This window comes from Hoplias malabaricus, chromosome Y, assembly GCF_029633855.1.
Source record: "Hoplias malabaricus isolate fHopMal1 chromosome Y, fHopMal1.hap1, whole genome shotgun sequence".
Classification (NCBI taxonomy): domain Eukaryota; kingdom Metazoa; phylum Chordata; class Actinopteri; order Characiformes; family Erythrinidae; genus Hoplias; species Hoplias malabaricus.
The window spans coordinates 70,324,676-70,337,967 of NC_089820.1; the positions used below are offsets into that span (position 1 = coordinate 70,324,676).

Consider the following 13,292-nt stretch of genomic DNA (forward strand, 5'->3'; position numbering starts at 1 on the left):
AGTGATGATAAATCTGGGCTGATATGTTCAAATTTTCTAGTTTTAGTGAGGACCCTAGCTGCAGCATTTTGAACTAGTTGAAGTTTTCTTAAATTGCTGCTGGTGCATCCTGACAGTAGTGTGTTACAGTAGTCAAGCCTTGAAGTAATAAAGGCATGTACTAATGTTTCTGCGTCCTGGAGGGATAAGGCATTTCTAATCTTAGCAATATTGCGAAGATGTAAAAAAGCTGTCCTAGTGATACTACCTATGTGTTGATCAAATGATAAATCCGGGTCAATTATGACACCAAGATTTTTTGCTGCTGAACCAGGTTTAACTGGAAAGTCAGCTAGATTTAAAATTAAATCTGATAATTTATTTCTTGCCACTTTTGGACCCAAAAGCAGGACCTCTGTTTTGTTGCTGTTTAGAAGGAGGAAGTTACGCAACATCCAGCCTTTCACGTCTTTTACACAGTCCTCTATTTTCTTTAATCTGTGTTTGTCATCGGGCTTGGCTGAAATATACAATTGTGCGTCGTCTGCGTAACAGTGAAAGTTAATGTCATGGTTTCTTATAACTGTGCCTAGCGGTAACATGTATAATGTAAATAATAATGGTCCTAAAATAGAGCCTTGTGGAATTCCAAATCTTACTTTAGAATAATTTGAATTTAGATTGTTTACTTTTACGAATTGATAACGTTCCGTTAAGTAAGATTTGAACCATAATAGGGCTGTCCCTGTGATTCCAACCATGTTTTCTAACCTTTCTATGAGAATATTGTGGTCTATTGTATCGAAGGCTGCACTTAGGTCAAGAAGCACCAACAGGGATATGTGGCCTTGATCAGAGGCAAGAAGAAGAACATTTGTTATCTTGACTAGAGCTGTCTCTGTACTATGATGTTGCCTGAATCCAGATTGGAATTTTTCATATATATGATTCTTATGTAGATATGAACTAAGTTGTTGGGCCACAGCTCTTTCTAAGATCTTGGACAGAAATGGCAAATTAGAAATAGGCCTGTAATTAGACAGTGTACTAGCATCAAGATTTGGTTTCTTGATCATAGGTTTAATAACTGCTACTTTAAAAGCTTTGGGTACATGTCCCAGACTAAGGGATGAGTTTACTATAGTTAAAAGAGGATCAATAATAGTTGGTAGTACTTCTTTAAGCAACTTTTTGGGAATTGCATCAAGTGTGCAAGTTGTACAGTTTGCGGAGGTGATAATCTTCTCTAATTGTGGGAGTGGGTAAAAGGTTTGAAGTCTTTCTTTTACAGTTATATTATGTTTTATATCATTCACATCGGGTGGCAGCCAGGATGGATTTGATCCTGTGGCTTGAGTTTGTTGTCTAATATTCTCAATTTTATTATTAAAAAAGTCCATAAAATCTTTACTGGTGAGAGTTGCTGGAATTAGTTGTTCAGAACCTGCTTGATTTTTTGTAATTCTAGAAAACACACTAAACAGTGCTCTCGGATTATTTTTATTATTGGAGATCAGTGAGGCCAGATATGCTGAGCGAGCTTTAGTGAGGGCATTTCTATACTCTATAAGGCTGTCCTTCCAGGCAGAATGGAACACTTCAAGCTTGGTTGATCGCCATTTCCGCTCTAGTTTTTGTAATGTTTGTTTTAAAGTACGGGTCTTATCGTTATACCATGGTGCGAGCTTTTTCTGTCTTATACTTTTATGTTTAAGTGGTGCTACCTTTTCTAAAGTAGATCGACAGGTATTTTCTAGGTAATCAGTTAGTACATCTAGGTCCATTGGGTCTGATGGAGTTGGAACTGGGGTCGATAGTTCTGGTAGGTTTTCTATAAATTGTAGGGCGGTAGATGGTTTTATTATACGCCTTGTAGAATAGCGAGGGTTCTTACATATATTATGGCTAAAAGGTAGCTCATATGAAATTAAGTAATGATCGGAGATTGCTGAGGATTGCGGTAAGATATTAATTTTGTCAATGTTAAGACCTAGTGTCAGAACTAAGTCTAAAGTGTGGCTGCAGTAGTGTGTAGGCCCTGTTACATTTTGAGTAATACCAATAGAGTCTAAGATTGAGGTAAATGCCTTTTTAGTGGGTCACTTTCCTTCTCAAAATGGATATTGAAATCTCCTACAATTATAACTTTATGATTGCACACCGCTAGGTTTGTAGCAAAATCGCTGAATTCTTTCAGAAATTCTAAGTAAGGCCCTGGTGGTCTGTAAATGTTGCATAATAAAAATGCGTCCTTTTTTGTGACCGGATTTGTAATAATAGTGGAGAGAACCTCAAAAGAAGAGAAGGTGTCACATTGTTTAAGACTAATTTCTAGGGTGTTTTGGTAAATTACACATACTCCACCTCCTTTGCCTGATATTCTTGGGCTATGTGCATAATTATAGCCTAGGGGGGTGGCTTCATTTAGTGCAAAAAGGTTCTTTAAAATTTACCATAACCTGCTACCGTTTTAGCTACCGTTAAATACTGTCAGTATAAAGTATCTTACTGTGTAGCACTTTACAGAAATTTTACTATAGTTCCATAGTATTAAAATATCAGTAAACATTACCTTAAACATTAGTGCTTCTATCAAGCAAATAAATCAATGTATAAATTTTAGGGAATTCAGTGACAGTTAAAATGGGTAAAACGTGTAACACATCAGGATCAACACATCAAAAATGAACACATCAAGATCAATTTCATCAATGCATACTTCTATTATCAGATCACAAGTGGCATTATTTTAATGCCAAATGTCAGGAGCATATTTTTAAAATGTGAAAGCGCTATTGATATAGCACTCATTATTCATGACAGCATTCATGCAAAATAGATATGTGCTCAATCAGATTAACAGTTTATATTCAGACTTAATCTGCTCACCTTCAGATTTTCATGGCTTACACTCATATTTACTCAAATATGCTAAAATATGTGCTACTTTCTGATTGCACATGGATATTTAGTGGAACAAAATTCGCATAAACCACTCAGAAAAATAAAATGACTAATTAGGGCCCAAGCACTGGAGGTGTAGGTAACGCCTACTCATCATCATCTTTTCCGCTTGCCCATTTCATGGTCGCGGTTAAGGCCTTAGTGTTCTGTGTCTTTATAATTAGACCCTGAACACAGGAGATGCAAGCAAGGTAAGCATAGGAGGTGCAAAGTCCTATGCTTTTTGGAGTATTTAATACAGCCTGAGCCCTATTGTTTTCTGTGTTTACTGTTATTATTAGGTGGAAGTTATTATTAGATGGAAGTGGAGACAAAGCCTGCACCAGCAGCCCTATTGTTTTCAATGTGTTATTTTTTTTTTTAAACATATTTTCCCATTTTTGAAGCTTTTCAAATGAATTTTGGAATTTTGGCCTTTTAAGGTGGAACAGCGTGTTTGAAGGGAAAAAATGAAACAGAAAAAATAAGTCTATATTACTCACCTATGGCGCAGGAAGAGAATTACTCACCTATGAAGAGGGAATAAATAAAAACCATTTATTGACTGGACATATAGAGCACCCGTCATGATGAAGATGCCCCATTGAGACACATAATTCTAAGTGTATAGTATTGCAATGTTTTCATATAAATCTGAAACAGAATCACAAAAGGCCGAAAATCAGATCGTCAGAGTTCAAATGTTACAGATCTTCAAAGACCTTAAAACTGCAGCACTTTACAAATGAATAGACTCCATAAACCTTTCTTCCAGTTCTTTTCAAAGGGTACTACAAGAGATTTCAGACACTGCATCAGAGATTTGAACACCATGGAACTTAAATTCGCAACATGGTAACAGAGCAGCTACATCTGTGAACTGTACTGATCAGTAATGTAGGAAGATAGTTTTGCCCAACCCTCAGAAACCACCCAAAAAACACCCAAAAAACACCACCAACATTATAGCAGGCCTGGCTGATTGCAGTGAGCTAGGATACCTGGGTAATAGATGAATGTCTTTGTCCTTTGTTTGTGATGTGTGTGTATGGACGCAGTATCTTCCGAAGGAGGTGAAGCTGGAGGGACATCAGAGCGATGCGGTAGAGTGGCATACCCTGTTTGATAAGTGGCCATTTGATGTTCCTGGGGTATTTGTAGTTAGACTCACATTGCTAGTTAAAATGTCAGTGAGCAGGTCATTGATGGACAGAAGCTGTGCCATGCCTTCATCTTCTAGGCCTCTCAGTCTCTCATTTCTAAAATAATCTACAATCATTTCATAAAGTCACAGTTCACATGAGTCAGCCTAACTTAGTCCATATTCACCATCATCAATTGCTTGTATAACAGTCTGTAACTGGTCCACATTTAAACGTGAAAGTTGTGTGTGGCTTGGTGTAGGAGTGGCCATAATGACTGGACACCAGTAACATTTACTTTCAAGATGATGCTAAGTGCTGCAGCCTTCCTCAAAATTTCGGGCACTGTCAGCTCACTGTAGGTCACACTTTCATGACTGGGTGGTTCTCTGTCCCGGATGAATCCCAAAATGTGCCATCGCCAGAACTAGTGGATATCTGGGCTGATAGCAAGTGATACACAGGCTGGGCAGCACTGCAGACCACTGAAGAAACTAGGCAAAAGTTAATATCTCTCCAAGTCAGTGCCAGTATATTTCAGAACTGTGTCAAAATACTTATTCCTTTTTAAAAGTCACAGAACACTATTTTATTTCAGAACATTATTTTATTTCAGATCAAGGGCAAGTTTTTCCAAAGGGAAGGTGGTCATGTAGCATATCAAAGAAGATGAGAAATATATTGTGTTGTCAGCACAGAAAGTTTAAAACTTTTGTTGTTTGTTTTGTAGCGGAAATAGTTATGCACACGTTGCGGTGGCATAAGCACTACATAGCGGAGTCAATGATAATTAATTATTATTTTATTAATAATGAATTATTTAATTCATTTTGCTAAACTCCATGTTTGGGAGCCATTAGATAATATGTAGTGTCCTTACCTGTCTTAATTTTAGCTTAGACAAGTAGGCCATCTTCACATATACAGCAGAATTAGCTAGAATTAACTATTATTAATGAATTATGCTCATTGACCTGCCGTGGGTTCTTGACTCTGAAATTGAATCTGAACTAGAAGTTATAATTCCATACAAGAAAGGTGCACACACAAACAAATAACCAAGGATTGGTTTTATCATACAACTGGTTTATTAATTGTAATATCAAATAATGAATATTAATTAGACATTCAGATAATGAAATGAATTACAGCGATATATGAGGGAACAGGGAGATTAATATATGAGGGAATTTCTCTATGATAATTATTACCCTAAGTTCTAAGAAAGGCTATTGTTTATCCCAGCTAACTTTCAGTACCAACCCATGAGCCATGAGAGACATGAGACCATGTGACCCTACGTATCCGGAGATGGATGACGGTGCTTTCCAGCACAACTTCCTGGAGAATTGCAGACGCAGGCCTTGGAGGTGGCAGCCGCGGGCGTTCCTTTTCTCCCGAGGCTTTCAGACGCAGCTGTCGGAGCTGGTGGCATTCAGAAGGTCTCTGTGGGGATTCTTCATCATCGTTGATCTGCCGCCTTGTGAGAGACAGTCCAAGCAGGTCTCTCCTGGGGCCTCAGCTCAGAAGATCATTTTGAGGGTGCGTGCGGCCGTCTTCTTTGTCATTGCTGGTCTGGAGGCGTTGTCGTCCATTTGAGGGTCAGAGTTCTAAGGTTTCCTTCAGGCTCTGGGTGTGGCGTTGAAATTTCGCTAGGGTTAAACAATAGCTTTTCTTAATCTGTAGTTTCTATCTGGACCACGCTTTAAGGGCCCAAGACTGTTTAAGAAAGCCATGAGTCTGACGCCTGACGTCATTTCATAAACCCAAGTCATTTTACTCTTTAGCCTTGAAAAAGGCTACTTTTGCAATATAAAAGATTAGATGTTAACACAAAGTAATATCATTAAGACAACCATGTTCTACATAATCCATCCATTATCTGTAACCGCTTATCCAATTTAGGGTCGCGGGGGGTCCAGAGCCTACCTGGAATCATCGGGCGCAAGGCGGGAATACACCCTGGAGGGGACGCAAGTCCTTCACAGGGCAACACATTCACTCACACACTCACACCTACGGACACTTTCGAATCGCCAATCCACCTGCAACGTGTGTTTTTGGACTGTGGGAGGAAACCGGAGCACCCGGAGGAAACCCACGCGGACACGGGGAGAACACACCAACTCCTCACAGACAGTCACCCGGAGCGGGAATCGAACCCACAACCTCCAGGCCCCTTGTTGCCCCTTGTGCCCATATACACTTGTTTTCCAGGTAAGAACTTTGGGATGTTTGAGTCTTTTAGAGTTAACAGTCTTTAAAAAGGTGTAAGAGGACATGGAATAAAGGTGGGTCTGTGTGTCTCTCTGCATTTTTTCTTGACCCTGTGGGTCCTTAAGTTATAAAAAGGGGTCCTTGGAGGGGGTTTTACGAGCCTGCTCTGGAGGTTTATCTCACCTTCCATCTGCTTGTGTGGAGATGTCTCTGAAACGAGCTAAAGTTTGGGTATTTAAAAAATAAAACTCTCAGAAAGTCACAATTTCTTATTAGGAATTAATACACATTCATCATATCATGCTACAGTTTGTTACAGGATTAACCAAATCCTAAATGCTCAGCGCTACCTGACAGTGCTACAGGAAACATCTAATCTGTCCAAAGATGGCACTGAGCATTTAAGATTCCATGGAGGCTGGACGGGGGTGGCTATGGCAAAAAAAAATCCTTCCATCAACTCACATTTTTATAAAATCAAGGGAAACTATTTTAACTATTTTCAGAAGAAACTCTCCAGCTCTCACTGCCTGTCCATGCACAAGACCTTTCTCTCTCTTCCAATGTCTCAAAGTACTCAGGTAGCCTGCAGCCTCAAAGACAGCAAACCACAGTAATGTGTATATTAAGTGCTACTCTGTCCATGTTCATCATTTCAGCTCTGATTACTTGTAGAATACATATAAACTGTGATTTTAATGAAGTGAGTGGACTGTACATATAAACACCTCAAACAGAATCTATAATCTGAATGAATTCAGTCCAATTGGGGAAAATATTTGCATGTAAACATAGCCAGTGAAAGCACAGTGAATCTGTGTTTGAGCCAAGCAAGTCTGAGGGTGCATTTATATATTTTGCATAAAGACAATAGAATTCTGTGATTACGTTTTGAATAGTGAATTCATATATGATATTTTGGCATTAAAATATTGCTAAAAGCAAATGGTTATTTTCATTTGTTAAAACTGCTCCATTATTGAAATTATTTGTCATGTCAAGCATGTATAATGTATGAATTTTTTTTTTCAGACCGCGAAAACCAGTCAATACTGATTACATAAGCTATTAATAAAATCTCTTTTAAATTAATATATTCTATTGGTTGATATTACAGTTCTGAGGTTTTTAAGATCTATGCCCTACAAACCGGATTCCAAAAAAGTTCACTAGACACTAAACAAACAGTGAATAAAAACTGAATGCAATGATGTGGAGGTGCCAACATCTAATATTATATTCAGAATAGAACACAAATCACAGATCAAAAGTTTAAACTGAGAGAATGTATCATTTTAAGAGAAAAATATGTTGATTCAAAATTTCATGTCGTCAACCAATCCCAAAAAAGTTGGGACAAGGCCATTTTTTACCACTGTGTGGCATCCCCCCTTCTTCTTACAACACTCAACAGACGTCTGGGGACAGAGGAGACCAGTTTCTCAAGTTTAGAAATAGGAATGCTCTCCCATTCATGTCTAATACAGGCCTCTAACTGTTCAATCGTCTTGGGCCTTTACAAATTTACAATAAATACATCGAATAGAAAACATACTCATCAATAAATGTAGGGGATACATTTACAAATGTATTGTAGACAAGACAGAAAGACAATATAAAAATGCAGCACTTGGAGTCGGTGGTTTTAATGGTGGGTAAAAAGAGCCTGATGATCACCCCTGCCATTTTCACAATCCTCTGCAGGGTCCTATGATCCAATACAGTGCATTTTCCATACCAGTGTACTTATCCAGGTATATTGTCAGGCCCAACTTTGGAAAGAGCTATCGAACAGCAGCTGTAGACTGGATGAGATTAGGGGAAGGGACAGTTTTCCCTTGTTTTAAATAATATGTTCTGGGATTAAACAGGGATTTACTGTACAAAATGTTCATATTATATACTCAGTATTTTGATATGTAATCACTCCAAAAAATCTGTAATAGAATGGCTCTTAGAATAGAACCAAATAGATATTGTTGTAGTGTGCATGTAATTTTTCTTTAGGCTTCCACTTGTAGATATACTTACATTTAATGGTTCAACAAAATAATAAAAAAAATACTGTATACAGTAAAAGTGCTCATTAATATAGGTGGGTTATAACGCATCCCTAATTTTTCTTGAATTTACAGTAGAGAATCAGGTGCTGGGAAGACTGTAAACACTAAGAGAGTGATTCAGTACTTTGCCAGCATTGCGGCAAGTGGCACAAAGAAGGATTCAGTAGCTCAGAATAAGGTTTTCAATTACATAATTTTCACAAAATAGTAGTTAAACTACTCTGACAAGTAATACAAAAATAATAAAATACAATCTATTTATTATCTATTAAATTTCAAGGTTAAAGTAATTTCAAAATTTGATGTACATTTTCCAGGGAACATTGGAAGATCAAATTATCCAAGCCAACCCTGCATTGGAAGCTTTTGGCAATGCCAAGACTATCCGAAATGATAATTCTTCAAGATTTGTAAGTAAATGTTTATTAATATAACGCAGTTATCTATAAATTATTTAATTTCATTATTTTTATCTGTTTTTATATCTTTCCCTTCAGGGTAAATTTATCAGAATCCACTTTGATACAAGAGGGAAACTGGCATCAGCTGATATTGAAACATGTGTGTTATATCTCACTCCTTTTCAACTTCTCTCAAATTTTTTAAATATTTAGAATCATTTAAAGCCATCCACCCATACTTGCTTCCATATATTTATTATATTAATTAAAAAAAAGAAAAATGTCAGAAACTGTATATTAGATATAATCTAATGATTTACTGACAAACAAATTCTTTGTCTGTAATCTCAACAAAATATCTCCTGAAAAATGGCCAAAGGATATTAAGTAAAGTATGGGCACAATGTTATATCTGCATAGTACAGTTTCTGTAACATTTTATTTGGATATTTATATATATTTTTTTCTATTAAGATCTTCTAGAAAAGTCACGTGTGATCTTTCAGCTAAAGGCAGAACGAGACTATCATATTTTTTATCAAATCTTGTCAAACAAGAAACCAGAGATTCTTGGTAAGTACGTAGAATAATCTTAAAAACATTTAAATATGTCTATTTTCCACACAAATGTACATTCCCTCTTTCTGTCCAATAGAAATGTTACTAGTGACACCAAACCCCTATGATTATGCATTCATCTCTCAGGGAGAAACTACAGTTCCTTCTATTGATGATGCTGATGAGTTACTTGCAACAGATGTAAGTTCGGAGCAGTATTTGCATACTATATGTAGACTGATAACCACAATAATTTGGTTGAAGATACATATTACCTAATAAAAAATGTATAAATACATTCTGTTATGTAATACACATTACATTTATCTAATCCCCAACACTAACACTATCCCATAGCAAGAAGAATAATAAACATTCAATTTCTGATTTCACAGAATGCATTTGATGTATTGGGTTTCAATCAAGAAGAAAAAAACTCTGTGTATAAGTTGACAGGAGCCATTATGCCCTATGGCAACATGAAGTTCAAGCATAAACAGCGCGAAGAACAGGCAGAAGCTGATGGAACTGAAGATTTGTATAAAGCATTTAACATGAAAAATACCTGCAATGACAGACAATCTAACTATTTTACTTTTACTATAACTTTGTAAGTATTAAAATATGATTTTTTCTCCAGATGCGGATAAAGCTGCTTATCTTATGTGTTTAAACTCTGCTGATCTAATAAAAGGTTTGTGCCATCCACGAGTCAAAGTAGGAAATGAGTGGGTGACAAAAGGACAAAATGTCCAACAGGTAAAAAGAAAACAGACCAAAAAAAAAAATAGCAATAAGTTTAACACTGTATAAAATTAAACCTCACTCACCTCTGTCAGGTGAATTATGCTGTAGGGGCCCTATCCAAAGCAGTGTATGAAAGAATGTTCCTCTGGATGGTGGCGAGAATCAACCAAACTCTGGAGACGAAGCAGCCACGGCAGTATTTCATTGGTGTACTGGACATTGCTGGCTTTGAGATTTTTGATGTATGTACCAGAAAACATAAAAAAGCTCACTGGTATAATTTCATTATATAGTTTTTTTATTATTATATTACTGCCTTCTGTACAGAGTAGCCATATTATTTTACCTAACATATTGAAGAATTAATGGTCTTTTTAGACCGTTCCCAAAGTAATTAAAATTTAGAAGATCTCCAAAAGATCCAAAATACACCCTCTCTCCTGAGGGAGGCGTGCTCGTTCTGGAAGTTTTACAAAGACCAGTCGAGTGAAGTTCAAAGCAAATCAAAGTATTTATTTTAATACTGGATCCAGGAGAACTAATACATAAGAAACGCAACCTAGTGCCCTTCCACGCAAAGTTCTGACTCATTGCATCTGACTCCACAGTTTTATACCCCAAATGACGTATACCCTGCTGGCAAGGCATTTCTGGCTGATTAACATATATTAATATGCATAATTAGACATGTTAGTACTCAGGTTTCTCGCGTGCAAGTTTCACATGCACCTATGACCCCAAAACACTCATCATGCCCTTCTGACACTGTAGGTTTTATTTCCCACACTCCTTTTCTGTCACCAAGATTCAGAGGGGTCACTAATGGACTTAAGGTCACTGAGATGCCCTAAAGTTCAACTGTCCTAACTAACACTTGTAATTTATACTACAAGCCTAAGTGCAGATCTGTTCAATGTTAGAGGTCTAAGAATTTAGAAAGGTGTAAATACTGAGTCGGCATGCCAGTTAGTGTGCAGATTCTAAACTGTTTAAATGCATGGTTAAAATACTGGTTAATCATTCATCTGAGTACATATAAGATACAAGATTTCACACAATTATAAATGCTTAATTTTAACTAATCATTTAAGGATATTTGTCCACTAACACAAAGTAATAAAATTGTTTTTACAACAATTCCCCCTTTTGACCTGTCCAACTGACAGGTCAATACATTTATATAAATGGTAAGCAATTAATGTTAAATTGGTCTGCCTAGGTCACCCCCGGCTTGGCGAGTGACTTAGGTAGAGCGTGATGGCAGATTGTGGTGGTAGCGGGCAATTACACCGCTCCTGTTAGGAGTGGACACCTCTGTCCTACCACTCACTCTCTGGACTAAGAGATTACAATGAGCCCTATATGTGTATGTGTTAAAGTGTATTCTTCATCCGCTGGTAGGGATCTGCGCTCGGGGCAAGGATAGACTTTCCTTGTCGTGCCCCTGCCTCAGGGGATTATTCTGCCCCTATGTTGGTTGAGGCTGCTTGATCAGCCTCTTCTGAGGTGTTGTTTTCCTTCAGTGAATGTTTAATGTTAGGTGTCTGTGCGGCTCTGCACTGTGTGAGGTGGTAACACTATAAGCCTTTACCCTTCAACCGGACTGCCCAACTGGTTCTCTCTGTCACCTGGTAGGGTCCTGTCCAGCGAGGTTCGTACCACTTCCGCTTGATGACCTTCAGGAGGACCCAGGGTGAGACTGTCACTTCTGGATCCTTCTCCTCCGTTTCTTGCACCTGTATAGAGAAATCTTTACAAACAGCTTTTAGTTCTTCATATAGGTGTCGGTACTCTGCTTGAGGTGGTTTCTGTGGGGACGCAAGCGCATTGTTGGGGCCCGGAAATGGCATGCCTCTCACTAATTCAAAATGAGTAAATCCTATAGTTCTATTTACTGAACTACAGACACTAATTAAAGCAATTTGAAGGGCATCAAGCCAATTCATGCCCGTGGTCAGTTTGATTTTTGTTAATTTGGTTTTCAAATTTTGATTCATCCTCTCCACCTGACCTTGTGAGGCAGGATGATACACACAACCATAGCCATGGCACAGCCCCAACGACTGCTCCACCCACTGCAGTGTTTTACTCGTGAAATGACTCCCGTTATCTGAAAAAATATAAAATAAAATAAAAATTTCCTAGGAAACTCATGGTTCGAAATCCAACAATTAATCAGAAACTTACAGACTGATTTTGCATCTTCCCTCAGAGTGGGGAATGCCTCCACCCACCCCGAGAATCTATCTACAACGACCAGGAGATATCTATATCTCCTAATGGGGTCAACCATATCTGTGTAATCCATTTTAATCTCATGTCCATGAGAATCTGGCAATGGAAACCTTCCTGGAGCTACTTTAAATGCTTTTGTTACGTTCTGAGTGTTACAAATCTGACATTTAGTGATGTAATCAACTACTAATGCTGACATGTGTGGGTGCCACCATTGTTTTAGATTTTCCAGTGTTTTGTTGTTTTCCTATATGTGCCACTTCTAATGCTGAAATTACTGCTAGCAGTTCTGCATTCCCCCTTTTTCTGAAACAGTACACCATTAATCACAGTGTCTGTTTCAGAAACATCCATGTAAAAAGTAATGAATAGTCAGGTCTGGGTAAGTCAACTGCAACAGATAAGGTTTGTTTAACATCTATAAACGCCTGTTCAGACTCCACCGTCCAATTGAGCTTACCAGACAAATTTCTCATCCCTAGAGATTTCACCATGTCCCTAAAAGGTTATGTTCGTCCGACAAAGTCAGAAATTTATTGTCTGCTGTAACCAGTCAGTTCTAAAAATGCTAACATGTCTTACACAGTCTCTGGTTTTGTGGTTATATTGGGCAATCCAAATTGGTTGTGTAATATTCATACAAAAAGAGACAGGTGTCTGATTAGTTTATCCTACATCATCTGGCCCTATGGACCACAATGTGTCAGGTAGAGATGCTAATAATACCTCCGTCTGTGGATGATCAGTGTCCTCACAACCATGGTGTCTAGGCAGCAATTGATGGTGCAATGTGACTAGGATGGGTGAGTTATCAGTGATGTGATATGTCTTTGTGGACTGCAAAACATGACACCAGGCAGCTGGGTCCAGACCCAATCCGTGGCCTCATTTGCTCTTTTTACCATACGGCCCAACTGCTTGGCCTCGTTTCTCTGATGGAGAGCTAGTGAAATTTGTGGTGCCGCCGTGTCAGACAGTTTATACCAATAATGTTGTTGTGGTGTTAG

General features: G+C 38.0%; 1 protein-coding gene across 1 annotated transcript in view; it reads left to right on the forward strand.

The window, feature by feature from the left end:
- LOC136678515 (myosin-7-like) overlaps positions 1-13,292 on the forward strand; it is a 50,736-nt gene that overhangs the window by 21,769 nt on the left and 15,675 nt on the right. The window contains 9 exon segments of the mRNA XM_066656563.1: positions 7,314-7,341; positions 8,417-8,522; positions 8,662-8,754; positions 8,842-8,905; positions 9,220-9,318; positions 9,401-9,504; positions 9,699-9,835; positions 9,942-10,062; positions 10,143-10,292. Coding sequence (XP_066512660.1) covers positions 7,314-7,341; positions 8,417-8,522; positions 8,662-8,754; positions 8,842-8,905; positions 9,220-9,318; positions 9,401-9,504; positions 9,699-9,835; positions 9,942-10,062; positions 10,143-10,292 — 902 coding nt within the window.